This window comes from Herpailurus yagouaroundi, unplaced genomic scaffold, assembly GCF_014898765.1.
Source record: "Herpailurus yagouaroundi ecotype Mexico unplaced genomic scaffold, PumYag 192, whole genome shotgun sequence".
Taxonomy (NCBI): domain Eukaryota; kingdom Metazoa; phylum Chordata; class Mammalia; order Carnivora; family Felidae; genus Herpailurus; species Herpailurus yagouaroundi.
The window spans coordinates 11,145,698-11,165,659 of record NW_024412423.1 but is presented as its reverse complement, the minus strand read 5'-3'; the positions used below and the strand labels follow the sequence as shown (position 1 = coordinate 11,165,659).

At 38.7% G+C, this 19,962-nt stretch overlaps 1 protein-coding gene across 2 annotated transcripts in view; it reads right to left on the bottom strand.

Moving 5' to 3' along the window:
* SNX2 (sorting nexin 2) overlaps positions 1 to 17,416 on the bottom strand; it is a 56,551-nt gene extending 39,135 nt beyond the window's left edge. Inside the window, exon 1 of one of the 2 annotated variants that reach the window (XM_040444330.1) lies at positions 17,261 to 17,416. In XM_040444330.1, the coding sequence (XP_040300264.1) occupies positions 17,261 to 17,368 (108 nt within the window). In that variant the 5' untranslated portion in view covers positions 17,369 to 17,416. The remainder of the gene's footprint in view (positions 1 to 17,260) is intronic. The other variant, XM_040444331.1, reaches the window with a different exon arrangement.
* Positions 17,417 to 19,962: the final 2,546 nt, after the last annotated feature.

The window sequence follows — 19,962 nt, the reverse complement described above, 5'->3', positions numbered from 1 at the left end:
GGGAAAGGGAAAGGGAAAGGGAAAGGGAAAGGGAAAGGGAAAGGGAAGGAAAGGAACAATACTACTAAGCCTGGGTGGCTCAGTTAGTTAAGTGTCTGACTCTTGGTTTCAGCTCAGGTAATGATCTCATGGTATGTGAGATCAAGCCCCACACTGGATTCTGCCCTGACGGTACACAGCCCACTTGGGATTCTCTCTCTCCCCCCTCCTCCACTCATACACATACTTTCTTTCAAAATAAATATTAAAAAAATAAAATAAAAACAATACTATTTACATTAGCACCCACCCAAAACTTATGTATAAATCTAATAAAATATGTACAAGACCTATATGAGGAAAACTCCAAAACTATGATGAATGAACTCAAAGAAGAGTTATATAAATGGAGACATTCCATATTCATGAATAGGAACACTAAATAATTTCAAGATGTCAGTTCTTCCCAACTTGACATATAAATCTGATGCAATCCCAGTCAAATTTCCAGCAGGTTACTTTGTGGATTATCAGTAAAATGATACTAAAGTTTATATAGAGAGACAAAAGACCCAGAATAGCTAAAAAAAATACTGAAGAAGAACAAAATTGGAGGACTGAAGCTACCTGACTTTGAGCTTATTGTACTCAACACAATGAGATATTGATGAAAGAAGAGATGAATGAAACAGAAAAGTCCCAAAATAGATCCACATATATACAGCCAACTGATCTTTGACAAAGGAACAAAGGTAATGCAAGAGAGAAAAAAAATAGTTTCTTCAACATATAGTGTTGGCATAACTAAACATTCATATGTAAAAATATGAATCTACACATAGGCCTTACACCCTACACAAAAGTCAACTCAAAATGAGTCATATACCTAATTGTAAAGCACAAAAGTATAAAATTCCTAGAAGGTAACAGGAGAAAATCTAGGCGATCTTGGATTTGGCAGTGAGTTTTTAGATACAATAACAAAAGGCAATAGCCTTTAAAGGCATATGCCATTAAAGAAAGAATTGATAAGACAGGCGGCTCAGTTGGTTGAGTGATCTCAACTCAGGCTTTGATCTCAGAGTCCTGAGTTCAAGCCCTGCATTAGGCTCTGCACTGGGCATAAAGCCTATATAAATAAATACAAACATAGATAAAATTTACAAAAGAAAGAATGGATAAGACAAACTTCATTAAAATTAAAACTTCCTTTAGGGCAACTGGGTGGCTCAGTCAGCTAAGCATCTGACACTTCATTTCCACTGAGAGGTCATGATCTCACTGTCCCGTGAGATTAACCACCCCCCCCCCAACCCCACGTCAGGCTCTGCGCTAACAGCACGAAGCCTGCTTGGGATTCTGTCTCCCCTCCCCTGCTCATGCTCTCTCTCTCTCAAAATAAATAAACTTTAAAAACTTAAACTAGGGGCACCTGGGTGGCTCAGTCGGTTAAGCAACCAACTTTGGCTCACGTCACGACCTCACGGTTCATGAGTTCATGAGGCTCTGTTCAAGTTCATGAGTTCAAGTCAGGCTCTGTGCTGAAAGCTAGGAGCCTGGAGCCTGATTTGGATTCTGCATCTCCCTCTCTCTCTGTCCTTCCCCTGTTCATGTGCGCCCATGCTCTGTCTCTCTCACTCTCTCTCTCTCCAAAAATAAACACTAAAAAATCTTAAATTAAAACTTCCTTTGCAAGATACTGTCAAGAGGATAAAAAACAAGCCACAGACTGGGAGAAAAATTTGCAAGACATATCTGATAAAGTACTGCTATCCAAAATACACAAAGGAGTATGAAAACTTAACAATAAGACAATGGTCAACCCAATTTAAAAGTGGGACAAAACCTTAACAGACGCCTTACCAAATATGCATCTAACAAACAGGCATATGAAAAGATGTCCCAAATCACATATCATCAGGAAAATGCAAATTAAAACAACAATGAGATACCACTATGCCTCATGCTGGTATATGTAAACACTTATTAGAGTGCTCAAAAATCTGTAAGTCTGACAACACCAAATACTGGCAATGGTGTGGAGCAACAGGAACTCTCACGCTCACTGCTGGTGGGACTGTAAAATGGTCCAGCCACTTTGGAAGACAGTTTGGCAGTTTCTGACAAAACTAAACATATTCTTATCATACAGTCCAGCAATTGCTTTCTTTAGTATTTATCCAGAGGACCTGGAAACTTATGCACATGATGTTTAGAGTAGCTTTTATTCATAACTGTCAAAATTTGGAAGCAATCAAGATGTCCTTCAGGAGGTTAAAGGGTTAAGTAAACTGATGCTTCCTTCCAGTCAATGGAATGTTATTCAGCACTAAAAGGAAATGAGCTATCTAGCCATGAAAAGACACAGAGAAAACTTAAATGCATATTACTAAGTGAAAGAATCCAGTCTAAAAAGATTATATATCCTATCATCCCAACTATGGAATACTCTGGAAAATGCAAAACTATAAAGACAGGAGGTTAGGAGGGAAGGAAGGATGAAGAGGCAGAGTACACAGGATTTGTGGACAGTTAAACTACACGACACTATTAGGGTGGATACATATCGTGTCATTACACACTTGTCTAAACCCACAACATGTAAAACACCATCAACTATAAACTTTAGGTGATTACCATGCCACAATGCAGACTCCGCTATTCTAACAAACACACCATACCACACCACTGTGGTTGGGAATGCAGACAATGAGGGATAATGCATGTGTAGGGGCAGTATATGGGGAACCTCTGTACCTTCCACTCCATTTTGTTGTGATCTTAAAACTGTTGTAGCAAATAAAGTCTATTTAAAAAAATGAAGCACACTGGCACTAAAGATGTTTATAGTATGCCAATATGTGAGAATAGTAGGCACCTATACACGATTCAGCTTCCAGACAATATTCGTTAAAACTAAGATATTCTTGTATTGAGCAAGACATGAGCACTAAGGTCCTATATATAACTTGTACACTAAACTGGAGCTGTCACTCACTAAAGGCTGAGTGAGGACTTATTTTTGCCCCTGCCTCTCCACGCGATGAACAGGAGTATGGAGACAGCGGCCAGTGAATGAGGACCTGATGGAACGTTGATGATTTCTTTGCCGGGAGCACATGTTCTGGGTGATCAGAACTAGTTCTCCAAGATACGCAATTGTAGAGATCTCAACATTTTTCATAAATGTTTATTTTTTCTCGCTACATCATCACCTAGTAGCGTGCTGAACATTTCTATAATAAGTTCCAAGGCTGTTGCTAGTATCTCTTCAATTAAAAAGTAGTGTTTAAGATCCCAAGTAACATTAAAGAAGCCCCCTAGACCCCTTTCTCTCCCACTGATTAACACTAAAATCTCTGGATAGAGTACAATGCACAAAGACTTCAAGTAACTAATGGCAGGTAGACTGGGGAAAGAGACAAAAATGTGAGGGTGAATTTTATGGGTTTTCCCCCCGTTCTTTTCTCTTTTAACTTTTCCTGAGAATGGCTCCAACTGCAGAACCATACTAGCAGTGTGAACAGCAATGATGCCAAGAAAACTCTTATTTTCTGACTATAACACCAGGGTCCCTGCTATCAAGAGAATGTAGGTGCAAAATTCTTTTCCTTTTCTTCGGATCCCTACCCCGTTGTCTCTCTTGGCCCTGACCTGAGGCCAGACCCAGATGCTTAAGTGCATGAAGGCAGCAGTGCTGAGAGCATTGGCATCTAAAACCCCAAGAAAAAAGTTTACTTGTGTAACCAGCTGAACTGGGAAAAGGGGACCCAGAAATCTTCATCAGTATTTTCTCTCTTTTCTTTCATTGCTTTTCTGCAAGGGTGGCCCAAGTTGAGCAAAAGAGTGTGACAATGCAGGCAGCTACAACTCTAATAGATGGCAATGTTTCTGGGAAACAGCCTTGGAAAAAAAAAGGTAATCTGTGTCTTTTCCAAAGACTAGATTTGTTTACTGTCTGGTATAATACAATGTCCCCTCTAGAGCAAAGAACAGGCACACTTACTGCCTATTATAAATGATTTGGGTTCTCTAATCTCAAGTTCTTCAGCTGTGACACAGATCAAAGGCAGGTACAGTATCAACCTCCACTCCCCCCACAACCCCCCCCTACACCCCATCACGCCACCCTGTCAAAAAAAAGGCAAGGGAAATTGTCCCAAACATGATACTCATGCTGTCTGCTATGCTTGGAGTAAAAGTGCTTAATCAAGGGGGTGGCGCCTGGGTGGCTCAGTCGGATTGAGCCTCTGACTTGCTTCTGACTTTGGCTCAGGTCATGATTTTGCAGTTCACAGGTTCCGGCCAGGAATCAGGCTCTGCTGACAGCTCAGAGCCTGGAGCCTGCTTTGGATTCTGTGTCTCCCTCTCTCTCTGTCCCTCCCCTGCTCACACTCTGTCCCATTCTCTCTCTCTCTCAAAAATAAATTTTAAAAACACTAAAAAAAAAAAAGGTACTTCATCAAGTCTTCTTCCATCAACCATAAAACAAGTTAATGTGTTAGCTTACAAGGATGATAAAATTTCAGACTTTATACAGTTCTTGACAGGAAAAAAACCAGTAAACATGAAGACAGATCATTAGAAAATAACCAATCTGAATAAAAGAGAAAAAATGGGGAAAAAAAGAAAGCAGAACCTCAGGGACCTGTGAAACAATATTAAAAAGTCAAACATTCATGTCACTGAAATCCCAAAAAGAAGTGCACAAAAATATTTCAAGAAATGATGGCTGAAAGCTTCACAAATTTGTTCAAAGACATAAATTTACAGATTTGAGAACAAGCTAACTCTAAGAGGACAGCTTCAGAGAAAACCATACCCAGCCACATCCTAAAAAGTGGCTGAAAACCAAAGATTAAAAATAAAAAAACTTGAAGGGTGCCTGGGTAGCTCAGCTGGTTAGGTTAGGTGTCCAACTCTTGATCTGAGCTCAGGTCTTCATTTCAGGTCATGAGTTCAAGCCCCGCACTGGGCTCTGTGCTGAGTGTAAAGTCTACTTAAAACAAACAAAAAAACAACAACTTGAAGCAGCTAAAGAAAAAATTTCCATTTAGGGATACAATTACAAAGACTTCATATTTCTCATCAAAAAAACCATGACAGTGGCACAGTGTCTTCACAGCGCTGGGGGGGGGGGGGGGCGGGGGGCGCGGGAAACCGGGGGGCCTGGGTGGCTCAGTTGGTGAAGTGTCTCCGACTTCAGCTCAGGTCATGATCTCTGGGTTTGTGAGTTCGAGCCCTGCATTGAGCTCTGTGCTGACAGCTCAGAGCCTGGAGCCTGCTTCGGATCCTAGGTCTCCCCATCTCTCGGCCCCTCCCATGCTCATGCTCTGCTTCTGTCTCTCAATAATAAATAAACGTTAAAAAAAAAAAAAAAAAGAATTGTAAACATAATTCCATATCCAGCAAAAATATTCTTCAGGAACAAAGTTGGAATAAAGATACTGTCAAATGAAAGAAAACTATAGGGATCTACCATCACCAGGCCAGTTCTTAAAAAAGAAATAAATAAATCTAAAAAATGGGGAGGGCCTTAAAGACAATCTTCAGCCCAAAGATACCAGATATGAATAACAAAGACTTGGAACTTCAAGAACACAGTAAGAATTACAGAAGTAGTAACTAACTAGAGAAATATAATAGACCATTTTCCTTCTCTTAAGTTATTTAAAATGTGTATGACTATGAAAGCAAAACTTAAAACACTGGTAAGGTTTTTAATGTATAGAGACATAATACATGTGAAAATTAATATAAAGGGGGGTAAATGGTCATAAGAATCTGCATTTTATTTTTATAAGTATAACATTAACTCTAATTGGACTATAAATCATTAGGTATGTATTTTGTAATCCCTATCTATAGCAACTGCCTTCTTTATAAATATATGTAGATACACATATATGTATATATGTATTCTACATACATATGTATATAAGTATATTTATATACTTAGAGGAAGGGGAGATAAAGCAAAAAATCCAGTAGATAAATTAAAATTAAATACTTACAAGCATTAAGATAATACAAAAGAAAGGAGAAAGGGAGAAACATAGGTAGAAACAGAGGGAAAAACAGAAAACAAACAGACCTAATCCAACCACACCAATAATTACATTAAATACACCAATTAGGGGCGCCTGGGTGGCGCAGTCGGTTAAGCGTTCGACTTCAGCCAGGTCACGATCTCGCGGTCCGTGAGTTCGAGCCCCGCGTCAGGCTCTGGGCTGATGGCTCCGAGCCTGGAGCCTGTTTCCGACTCTGTGTCTCCCTCTCTCTCTGCCCCTCCCCCGTTCATACTCTGTCTCTCTCTGTCCCAAAAATAAATAAAACGTTGAAAAAAAATTAAAAAATAAATAAATAAATAAATAAATAAATACACACACCAATTATAGGACAGAGATAGCTAGACTGGATATAAAAATAGCAATACACAACAATATACTCCTTACAAAAAAAAGTAACTTAAAGACAATAGGTAAGTTAACAGTAAAAGAATGGAAAAAATATATCATGCAAACAATCAAAACAGAGACAGAGTGCCACATTAACATCAGATAAAGTAAACTTTGAATAAGAAGTATTATCAGCAATCGATTCTCAGCCTTTTGGCTAAGATCAAGTGTAGTATTATCAGCAATAAAGTATTATCAGCAATAAAGAGGGGATGATACGATAAAATGATCATCAATTTACCAAAAAGTCATAACAATACTAAATGTCTATGTGTCTAACAATAAAGCTTCAATATGAAGAAAAAACTGAACTGAAACTATAAATTAAAAATTTTAAGTCTACAATTATATTGGGAGACTACAGCACTCTTCTCTCAGCAATGGATAGAACAGGTATGTAATAAGGCAACATAGAGGAGAGCTGGAAAATACTTTAGCCAACTTGACTTAACATTTAAAGAACACTCCAACAGTAACATTAGATTATATACATTCTTTTCAAGCGCACACAAAATATTCACCATAACAGACCATATTCTAGGCCATAAGACAAACCTTAACAAATTTAAAAGAACTAAAATCATAAAACATTCTCTGACCATAATCAAATTAAACTAGAAATAATAGAAAGCTACTGAGAAAATTCCCTAATTTGGGAAATTAACACATGTCTAAATAATCCAGAAGTCAAAGAGTAAGTCACCAGGGTAAGTAGAGAAGAGTTTAAATTGAATAAAAACAAAACACAGTAACAAAATTTGTGGGATGCAGCTAAAGCACTGCTTACAAAGAAATATATAGCTAACTACTAATACTCAAAAAAAACCAAAACACCCAAAAAACAAAACACCCAAAAAAACCAACCAAATTTCAAGTCAATGATCGAAGCCTCTACCAACAATAGAAAAAAAAAAAAAATCAAGAAAGCAAAAAAAAAAGATGATTCGTTGAAAAGATCCCAAGATATGCTCTAGAGAGATTAAAATAAATGAACAAAAAAATACATGAATAAACAGAAGACATAAGTTACGAATATTAGGAATGAAAAGGCAAAGGCATCACCAAGAGACCCCACAGACATTGTCACAGGAAAATAAGAGTATTATGAAAAACCTTATGCCTATTTCACAACCTAGACTGAATGAACAAACTCCTTGAAAGACACATACTACAGAAGCTCAACAAGAAGAAACAGTCCTGCATCTACTAAAGATAATGAATTTGAAGTTAAAAGTCTTCCAAAAACAAAACTACATGCTCAGGTGACTTCACTAGTGAGTTCTAGCAACCTTTAAAGAAGATAGAAGATTAATCCATACAACCTCTTCAAGAATATATTAGAGAAATAAACATTCTCCAATTCCTTTAATGAGACCAGCATTTCTGGTACGAAAATCAAACAAAGTCATTGTAAGTAAAAGAAAATACTATACAAATATCTAGCATGACAGATACAATAGCCGAAACACATGCTATCAAACTGAATGCAGCAACATATAAAAAGGGTAAGCACATTTATGACTTCGGGGCTTATCCCAGGAATGCAAGGTTTATTCAATGTTTTAAAAAAATCAATCAACATAATCCATGTCATCATTAACCTAAGAAGAAAACTACATGATTAACTTATTAAATGCAAAAAAAGAATTTGCCAAAACCAGCATCCATTCATGAGTACAAAATTTCAGAAAATAAATAGAATTTCTTTAACCTGATGAAGGACACCTACAAGAAAAACTTAACAGATAACATATTTGAGAGAAAGAATATTTTTCTTCTAAGTTCACAAAAAGGAAAATGATATCCACTTTACCACTTCTATTCAAAATTATGCCGATAATCTTAGTTATTACATTAAGGCGTAAACATTGGAAACAAAGAAATAAAACTCTAATCATAGCATGATTATGTACATGAAAATCCCAAGGACTCTAGAAAAAAGCCACTAAAACTAATGAGTGTTTAGCACATTTGCTGGATAGAGGGTCAACACGCCACCAATGAGCAAATGTAAAAGAAACCACAAAACAGGTATAAAACTCACACAACATGTACTAGATTGGTATGCTGAAAACTACAAACACTGATGGAAAAAATCAAATAAACCTAAATAAATAGAAATAGTACATTTATGCTTAAATGTTCAATACTGTTAATATGTTAATTCTCCCCAAACTAATCTATGGATTCATCACAATCCCAATTAAAATCTCAGGTGACCTATTTGGTAGAAGTCAAAAGTTGCTTTTAAAATTATATGGAAAGGCAAAAAAAGGCAAACAACCAAAACAATTTTGAAAGAAGTCAGTGGATTCACATTCGCTAATTTCAAGACTTAGTTACAGTAAGACAGCATACAATTGGCAAAAGGAGAGTCAATAAACAGTGACAAAGACTGGAGTCCAGAAATAGACATACACATATATATACATATATATGCTCAACTGATCTTTGACAAAGATGCAAAGACAACTCATCAAGAAACTTTTTAAGCCTAGCTTCTTTAACTTAGCCTAAAGCATGTGGGATTCACTGGTGATGTTGTATATTTTGAAAAATAAAATGAACCAACGTGACCAACAATTATAGAACACTCCAGCCATCAACATCTGACTACATACATCCTTTTGAAGGGCAAACATAATATTTACCACAAAAGACCGTATTTTCAGCCACAAAACAAACCTTAACAATATGATTATCTTCCAATAAATGGTGCTGTAACAACTAGATATCTATATGCAAAAAACTAGACACTTCAACTCACATGAAAATTAATTCATAATGAATCCCGTTACACCAAAATGTAAAAGAAAAATTACAAAACTTCTAGAAGGCAACATAAGTAAAACCTTTGTCGCCTTGGGTTAGCGTTAGGAAAGGATATCTTATGTGACGTACCAAGTACTATCAACAACAACAAAAGAACTAACCTGAACTTCACCAAAATAATAAACTTTTGCTCTGTGGAAGCTAATGTTAATAGCATAAAAAGACAAGCCAGAGTAGGAAAAAATATTTGCAAAACATTTATCTGGCAAAGGATGCATAATTAGAATACATGAAGAATTCTCAAAACTCAATAAGGAAATCCAAATTTTTAAAAGGGCAAAAGATGTGAAAGGAAGGACATCGCTAAAGATAATTTTCAGACAGTGAATATGCACATAAAAAGACACTCAAAAGCACTATTAGAGACTGTATATTAAAATTACAATGGGGTAGTGGTAGAAACCTGTTAGAATGGCTAAAAATCTCTAGTGTGCTGATTAATGCTTAGCAACCAGGTCTTTGGGGGAGAAAACTGATTTATAGCTTTTGCTGATGTGTGGTATAAATGTGCCTGCTGTGGCTGCTTACCCCTCCCTGAAAGGACTTGAGAAGATACGTACTTTGCACCATAAAATACAATAGACATATGACCTCAAGAGCATAAAAATAATAAAAAGTAGTAATGAAATTAGGAAGTGACAAGTTTTGAATACTTATTACCATAATTTTTAATATAATTCATTTAAATATGTTTGTATAACTTAATTTTAACAATGGCTGTGTTTAATAACCAGCTTACAAATCCCTGAAAATTTAACAATCACTTCTTTCAAGCCGACAGAAGCCAGTCTCAAGCTCAGCACTACCTAAAAGAAAAACTGATACTAATAAATGCAGACAGGATGTGGAACAACTCATATTCTCATTCACTGCTATGGGAATGTAATTAATGATAGATCTACTTTGGAAAGAGCTTGACAGTTTCTTTCTTTGCTTTCTTTCCCTTCCCTTCCCTCCCTGCCTTCCCTCCTTTGACTCTTCTATAATTTTATAAGATTTCAAAGATGAAATGAATAGAAACTTGACCACAGATGAAAACAGACAAATCTAGCTGCACAAAAGTTTCCCTGGGGCTAGCTGTCAAGATTCCAACACTCAGTAATACATATAAAATGTGACTCTTGGAATAAGGATAAAATTTCTGTATTAAAATAACTTTTATGACACCAGGAAATACACTGACATGCTTTTATATTGAAACATCATGCTTCTGTTTTAATGAAACCATAGATTAACAATTTTCAGACTCAGCGAACACTGCCCTAACGGATATCGTCTTGAATTACATTATTACTACAGTCATTAACTCAGGGGACTAAAAGCAAATGACTTCACCTCCCTTAAACCGTTGTGGCAGAAAGTACGGCAGTTTCTTACAAAGTCAAAACATAATTACCATACAACCGGCAATCCTTAAGTATTACCCAAAAGAAATGAACACTATGTTCATACAAAAACTTGCACATCAATGTTTATATTGGCTTTACTCATTAATGCCAGAAGCTGGAAAGACACAGTTGAAAGAAGCTGTGAAAGACACAACTGTCTTTCAACAACAATCAACTGTGAGACATACATGCAATGGAATATTAAATTCAGAAATAAAAAGGACTGAACTACTGATCTCTGCAACATCTCTGAGTCTCACACTTGATACTAAATTAAAGAAGCTAGACTCCAAATTTCATACTGTATGATTCAATCTATATGACATTCCGAAAAAAAAGACAAAACTAGACAGAAGACATCACTGGTTGCCAGAGACTGGGAGTGGGAAGGGGTTAACTATGTGAGAGAATTTTTTTAGGTGATGGAAGTGGTCTCTATCCTGAGTGAGGTGGTAATGCACTTTACTAAATTGAATAAACTTTGAGGTATAAAATTTGAATAAAATTGAGGTAAATTTTGCCTCTAGTAAAAACTATCATCACAGGAAAAACAAACAACAGTTCAACTTCATAGGAAAGTGGGTATTTGTAAAATTAACAGTAAAGGCAAATTTCATTCTTTTTAAGAAAAAAAGCACAACAAAGTGAGCAACTCTGCCTCAAGCAACTTCGTATAATAACATTTTTTTAACAGACACTAAAAACCATTCATTCTAAAATCTCTCACTTTAATAGCTTTAAGGGAAAGTGGTCAACTAGAGTCAGGCTGCTCATAAATCTAATAATTTTCAGTGCTCACCCCTTAAAATACCTGATTGCAAAATGTTTTTGCTCTGACACACACGTAATTCATAAAGAAATTTTCAGAAAAATTAGTACATTTAAAATTGGAGGCCTACCTGGAGATCAGAAAACAGAAGAAAACATATACTGCTACTACCTGTTGCATAGGTACAAGACATACCAATTGAGCAGGTCTTTGTCAACAGTCCCTTGTCATACTCTTTTCTTTTGATAATTCCAACCATTTTCAAGATCTCAAAGATCATTTCTATGTAATTAAGTCACTCTAGTCTTCTATACTATTTTGTAGCACATACATATTTCAATTACACATGTAACATCTGGTATTGCAGGCATTTGTTCACAGAGCTGGGTTTATTACAGTGACTTTTGATGGTTTATACACTCACTCCTTAGGGCAGGGACTAGATGTCCAGCCTCGTTTAATATAATCATTCAGTAAGTTTATGACACATTCCCAAAACAACATTTCTAGCCCATGGGAATCTCTAGCTGCTTGATGTTCTCTTAATTGCTGTAATGTAGCCCCAAATAAAACTTGTAATTCCTTTGTCTAAGAATCGCCTGAAGAGAGGGAGACAATGTAAGTCTTTAGATGTCTAACTTTTCATCTACTGTTGCATTAATTTCCTTTTCTCCTTTATTATTTGCACTTGCTTTCCTTTTTCAGGTCTTCAACCCCAAACTTAAAAAAGCTTCCCTTGGGGCGCCTGGGTGGCGCAGTCGGTTAAGCGTCCGACTTCAGCCAGGTCACGATCTCGCGGTCCTTGAGTTCGAGCCCCACGTCAGGCTCTGGGCTGATGGCTCAGAGCCTGGAGCCTGTTTCCGATTCTGTGTCTCCCTCTCTCTCTGCCCCTCGCCCGTTCATGCTCTGTCTCTCTCTGTCCCAAAAATAAATAAACGTTGAAAAAAAAAATTAAAAAAAAAAAAGCTTCCAACTCATCGACTTATCAATACGTCCCACTCAAATTTATCCCTCAGACTGCTAGTACATTAATCCTCCTAGATAATCAAGTTACTGCCATAATAATTTTTCATAGCTCTCACCCACCTACTCCAAAGTCCTTCACAATTTCACCACATAGTAAACTTGTAACATCCTCTATTCAGCCACTCTGAATTTTTTATGGTTCCTTAGAATATGGACTGACCCTCAAGAGACCCTTGCTATTCTCCCACTTGGAAGTTTCATTACCCCTTTGAGGTCTCTCTTAAATATTACCTCTTCAATGAGCTTTTCCCAGCCAAGAGAAGCATTTAGTGTTCATCTACTATGTGTCAGGAACACTGATAGGAATAAAAATCTCCCTATGTTTCAGTGGTACTTTCAGGGAAAACTGGTTGTTTTCAGACCATAAAATCACAATCTGTATCAGAGTTTTCTGCACACCTCCTTCTTCTCCACTGGAGATTTTCTGTCCTCAAAGATTTGCAGTAGTTGCTGATATTTACACTCTGATGATGATCCGTATAGTACGGGAGAGGGTAAATACCCAAGTATTTGCTGAAGTCAACCAAGTAGGATGTCTTCCAAACACTTAGAGCAGCATGGGGTTAGAGAAAAGGAATTTTAAGACCTGTGAGCCTGCCATCTGGAAATTTCATTTGAAATGCTCTATAATCCCTATCATGGGCAAACTATCGTCTTCTTCTTAACTTTAACTGACCTAAATTTAGACTGAGGTTAGTCTGAGAACCAGGTGTGAGCACCTATGGTCAAGTCATTTTCAACAAGGGTGCCAATTATCATTCATAGGGGGAAAGAATAATCTTTTCAACAAATGGTGCTGGGACAACTAAATTGCCAAATGGAAAAGAACAAAGGTGGACCCTACCTCATTACATATACAAAAATTAACTCAAAACGGATCAAGGACTTAAAGGAGCCAAAACTATAAAATTCTTAGAAGAAAACACACATGGTCATCTTCATGACCTTAGCTTTGGCAGGGGATTCTTAGATACGACAGTGAAAAGCATGAGAAACAAAATTTTTAAAATAAATTTTACTTCATCAAATTTTTAAAAAATGTGTTTAGAAGGACACCATCAAGAACATGACAAGACACCAAAGAAAGTGGGAGAAAACATCTGCAAATTATGTATCTAATAAGGAACTTCTATCTAGAATATATAAATAATTGTTATAACTCAGTAAAAGTCAACTCAATTAAAAAATGAGCAAAGGATCTGAAGAGACATTCCTCCAAAGATATACAAATGGCCAACAAACACATGAAAAGATCTGCAACATCTTTAGTCACCAAAAACAATTCAATCAAACCACACAAAAATAGCATTTAACAACCATTAAGATAAACAGAATGGAAAAAAAAGTCATAATAACGGGTGTTGGTGAGGCTGTGGAGAAACTGGTACCCTCATACATGGCTGGTGGAAATGTAAAATGGCGCAGCCACTTTGGGAAACCAGTCTGGCAATTATTCAAACGATTAAATATGAAGATAACCTAAGACCCAGTAATTCTACTTGTACAAATATCTACTGCAGCATTAACAACAACCTGAACGTGGAAACAACCCCTATGTCCATCAACTGATGAATGGATAAACAAAATGTAGTATACCCACACAATGGATTATTCCATTTCATTCAATTCCATAAAGGAATGAAGTACAGACTGTGAAAACATTATGTTAAGTGAAATAAGCCAGTCATGAAAAAATACATATCATATGATTTCATTCACAGAAATCCAGAACAGTTTATAGAGACAAAAATTTAATTAGTGGTTGTTTAAAGAGATTTGGGGAATGGGGGCAAGGAGTGATATAGCTGAAAACCATAGAGTTTCTTTTTGAGGTGATGAACATGTTCTAAAACTAACTGTGGTGATGGATGCACATATCTGTGAATATAGTAAAAACCATTAAATTGTACACATTAAATGAGTGAAGTGTATGGTATATGAATTATACTTCAATATAGCTGTATAAAATAGAGAAAAGGCATATATTTCCTGACTTTTTTTTTTAAAGGTGTCGTCTTATTTCTCCATGATTCTTTATGGGAAGCACCTTTTAAGCTTAGGGTTGTATCATTTAAGGAAAAAGCAATATTCGTAAACAATTTAAAGCCTTGCTCTCTGGTACCAAAAAGCCTTCACTAGATGTTTTCCCCTTCTCATTCTATTTTCTGCCCCCATGCCAGCTTCCACCAATTTCTTGTTTCATAGTCACAACACAACAGAAACACTGTAATTTTTAAATATGCTTCATTTACTGAATTTGGCTTTATGGGACTGTTCTTAATTGTGAAAGGAAAGGAATCCAATACTGTGTTAAAAATAGACTAATATCATACACCAAATTGTACGGTCATTACAAGCTTACTGTCATCGAAAATGTCTATAATTTGATTTCCACTTCTATAAATTTCAATCAATTTAAAAAGTTTCTACAGAAATAATATAAATTTTTAAATGCTTACTTTTTCTTTAATTAAAATACATTTATCTGTAAATCTGACTTTCAACTTACAGTTTAGGTTAACTATTCGAAGTAGATGATCTGCATCACAATCATCTGAGGCTTTGCAACTTATTATTGTCTATGGACCAGAAGCAATGCCAGGAGGAATGTGTTAAAAATGCATAATAATGGCCTTATCCCAGCCCTACAGAACCATAATTTGCACTATAACAAGATCCCTAAGTGGGTGATGGGCATTGAGGAGGGCACCTGTTGGGATGAGCATTGGGTGTTGTACGGAAACCAATTTGACAATAAATTATACATATATGTGTATATATATCTCCCTAGGTAAGTTATGTATAAAGTTTGAAGATCTTGAGCATTCAACACGCAGATTCCAGTGAGGAGAAGGCATCTACATTTCAAACAAGAACCCTATGGTCTCCCCTACACTCTCAGGTTTGAGAAGCACTTTTGAAAATAAAAGTGGAGGGCTGAGAAAGAACATTCCTTCAGAGCAGCTTAGGTATACTAAAAAACACTGCTATAGATCCATCCCCCCCATAACAGTTTGGAAAGCAAGGAAGATTAGGATTTTACAAATCTGTTATATTACCTTAAAACTAATAACCTGAATGAGTCTATATAACATAAGGGGTTTAGATTAAAAATCAAACCCAACTTTACAACTTTCACATTGCACCAACCAAGATAAATTTATTCATACTCGAACTTCTGTAGACTTTTATTGAAAAAGTCAAATACCTTATTTAAAAGTCCCATCCAAATGGGAAATAGAAATTTACAGCTCCTGCTACTCAACTCTGAAAAGCCTCAATTAAACAGAACGCTTAGCGTTCACAGAATTCTAGTTCACACTAGGTCAGTAGTTTGTTTTGATCCTAGCTGGTGGAAAACCTTCATAGTCCTCAAAGGAAATACAGGTCTTAGAATTCAGCATAGACACTAACTCTCAATACATTTTAAGCCAGCTACATGGTACGTATAAAGGGTTAAAAAGATAAACTCAAAGGTTCATCTGTTTTGCTAGGCAATTTTTACTAATTCTTAGGAGATACTGGTTTTGACACTAAATCCAGCAAACATTTACTAAATGCAAATGTTCAAGATTTTGTGAGGAACACAAAGATGATCAAGGCACTATCCCCAGCCTCAAGAAGCATATAATCTAAGGGGAGGTGGGATTTGGCTGGGAACCTGTATATACAACTTGCAGAGTATGGTCAGTGATGAAAACGGTTCCCGGAAGTTCCAAGTTTCAGCTGAGTTTTAGATAATGGACATTTTACAGTAATTTCCAATTGATTTGGTGTAGAGTTGCACGAGCCAAGAAAGCTTACAAAAGCACTTTATAAAGAAGTACAGCCTAAGGTAAACAAACCTCTGGGCAATTTGCTTACATTTTAATACACACACACACACACACTCACACACTTAAAACTGGGCTATGAAGTGTGGGTGACTTCATTTAAATGCAAAGCAATTCAAACCTGAAATGGATCTAGGAGGCCAATTAGAGTTAACAGTGTTTCCTCTGACAAAAACAGGAACACTCAACTTCAGAGATCGCTGACCATGCGAGAAAAGAGGAAAAGGGGAGTGAGGACCGGTTATTTCTTCCTGGCAACTTAAAAAAATAAAACAAACAAAAACAACAGAAAACCCAAACCAGCACTTTCCTGGACTACTCCCTCTCTTCAACTTTGCATTTTATAAACGCTCGTATTCTTAAAAAGTCTAAGAACTAAAGAAGACAAAACCGGTCAAGTGCATTCAACAATACACAACAGAGGCACCTCCCTCAAGGGGAACTAGCAGTCCATGAAGGGCCATGACTGGGAAAAGTGCATCCACAAGCTCCCTGGAGAGCCACGGCCACTCAACGCTCCGTTCACTGGTCTCCCCTCCCAGGGGCACACCCTCCCTTGGTAAAGGAAAAGCGAGCACCTCTCCAAAGGGGGCTGCGGAGGTCGCCCGGGAGGGTGGTAAGGTTTACCAGGACTCAGGGCAAGACCCTCGGCTTTGAAGAAGAGGTGCAAATGACACCGAGGAAGGCCGGCTGAACCGGGAAAGGGCGCTGCAACGCTCGGGCCGGTCCCGGCCCCTCAAAGGATCAGGTCGACCCCAGCCCGCCAGGCTGGTCTCGTGAGGGAGGCTAGCCGCCCAGGCCACGCTCCAGCCCACTGACAGGTACCAGAGGCGGGCCCGCGTCACAGGTGTCGCCCCGACCAGGTCCCCGCAAACCCGGGGGGTGGGGAGGGACAAGTCCCGGCAGGGGAAAGGCACCTAAAGGTGAGACGCGCGGCAGGAGCGGAGCGCAGCACCCATGGCGACGCGGTCTCACCTCTAGGGTGGACACAGTACTGGTGAACAGGTCTTCTCCGTCTTCCAGCTCCTCAAAGTCGGTGGGCTTCCCGTCCCCCAGCGGAGGAGGCTCCCTCTCCGCCGCCATCTTCGCTCGTCCAGACGACTGCGCGAGCGGGGCCTCGCGGACCTGTCACGTGAGCACGCACGGCAAAGCTGGCGCGCTCGCCGCCTCGCTCCCCCGCCTCCCGGCCCCGCCCCTCGCGGCCCCGCCCCGGCCTCGTGATGCCGCCCGCCCCTGAGCGCGGCGCTGAGCCCCGCCCCTCCGCCTCTCCATCCACCTCCGCGTCTGGGTGGCCATCCCCTCTCACCGCCCGCTTGCTGTGCTGTCGGTGGAAGACTCGTGCACTTTTATTACCATCACCTTCGTAGCAAGTCTGGGCCACTTTTAAAACCGGCATTACCGCTTTTGAAGTGTCCTTCAGGAAGGTGGAAGAGTTTGAGGACCAGTCTTTAGGCTTGGATTATACACAGATTGAGGGCAAGGTTGAGGTTTGGTGGAAAAGAGACACCCCTTTAGGCTGTCCCACAGATCTCTTTGATATGATTGAAATGTTCTCTGTCAGCGCTGTCCTGTAGAGTAACTGCTGGCCAGGCATGACCACTGAGCCCTTCTTGTAACTACTGTGACGAAGGAGCTGAGTTTTAAATTTTATTTCACTTTAGTTAACTTAACTCTAAGTACATGAGCCACACATTAGTTTTGCTTCATAAAGTAAGAGAAAGCCTGGACAAATAACAGGAAAAGCAGTGAATGATTGGCGAGAGCCTAATAATTCCCTCCGCCAATTACTAGCGCCTCATCCTGGGATGGTCTTTTGGAGACTTTTCAGCTTCAATTTCCTTAGCAGCAAAATGGAAATGTTACTAATCCTCCAGTCACTTGATTGCACAGGATTATTCTCAGGATAATATGAGAAAATATGTGAAAATATTCTAAAGGCTAAAAAGTGCTTTGCTAATGCAGAGTATGCTCATGGAAAATTAAAAGAGGGCATTGCCAACAGCAACCTGGGGTTTTAATTTTGCTGGAGGAATAAAAAGCTTTGATGGGATTCTTTACAAATTAAGTACAAACTCTCAACACTCAAAGGCATGGGAATTAGGCCTGGGTGCTACTGACTATGTACAAAACTTACTTAGCATCTCTGGAACTTATTTTTTAAACTGCATTAGAGCAGGTTTTTCTATTTGCGAGGATTTTTTTTCCATCCCTAAGTTTTTTTTTAATGTTTATTTATTTATTTTGAGAGACAGAGAGAGAGATCGCGAGGGGTAAGAGGCAGACAGAGAGAGAGAGAGAGAGAGAGAGAGAATCCCAAGCAGGCTCCACACTGTCAGTGCAGAGCCCAACACAAGGCTGGAACAGTGAGATCATGACCTGAGCTGAAATCAAGAGTCAGGCCTTCAACCAACTGAGCTACCCAGGCACCCCCACTCCTAAATTTCTACATTTCTATGATGATTATCAAGATGCATTAGCCCAAACCATGATTAATTTAAATAAGTATATCAAACTTCAAATGTTGCTTGGGTTAATTTCATGCAGAGACCGATTGCCACCATTGTGCTACCATCACCAATGCTTTCTGGAGCCACTGCTGTGTCCCTGTCTGGAAGAATCAGCTGCTGAGGTGCATTCGCCGGCCTGCACCCCACCAACCTACAGTCTGGACCTGTCACTGATCAAACACTTTAACCTCTTCTGAAAGCTCACAGCCTGGGTAGACAGGATTCTTCTCTGCATCCCTAATGTTTACCTCTGTCTCTGTTTATTGCTTACTACTTTCTGTCTTCTGCTATGACCATTTGTATTCCCAGGTTATTTTTTGTACTACACATCTGATTTGGTTGAAATAAGTCCAGCCACCTTTGACTGAAATTAAAAGTGGCCGTTCTGTAAAAGGGAGGTACATGCAGAATGACCTTCAGAGACCGAAGAGGCCGTAAGACCAAGAAATGGTTTATTAAGGAGACTTACAGACAGAAGCGTTCCTTCGGTGGCAGCAAGCAGAATAGATCTCCACAACACTACCTCCCATAAGATCTGCTTTTATAGATGTAGAGGCTGGGGAGTACTTGCTTGGGGACCACACAGGAGGAGAGTTTAAAATAGGTGTGTGCCATAGTCATATCTCCAAAGCAGATCAGGGACGTTATGCCCTGAGGGTGTACTTAAGGGTGCGGTTAACAAAAAGAAAGAATGTGTTGGGGGTGTTGGTGGGGCTGTGCTCAGGTAGGCTTCAGGTCACAGAGGGGTCATCATGGTGGATTTGTCCAAGATGGCATTCGTCTGGTTCACATAGTGGCTTAAAAAAATGTAGTTTGTCATGTAGGATCATGGAGGCTCTATGAGATCATTTAGGATTTATGGGCTCCTTCTGTTGCTTTACCCTCCCTAGGATGTAATCTCTTCCTCATGGTCAAGTAAGCTCTCCACCACAACTACTTTCCAGCTGGCAGAAAAGGAGTAAAAGGGAAAGAGAATGCCATCCCCTTCCCTTCAAGGGCCGAATCCAGAAGTTGTACACACCACTTCTGTCCACATCTCTTTGAACAGCTCATTAGTTACATGGCTATCTCTAGCTATGGGAAATGAGGAAATGCAGTTGTTATTCTGCTCCCTAAAAATTAGAGGTTCTCATACTCTGGAGGAAATGGAAACTATCATAGGGAACCACT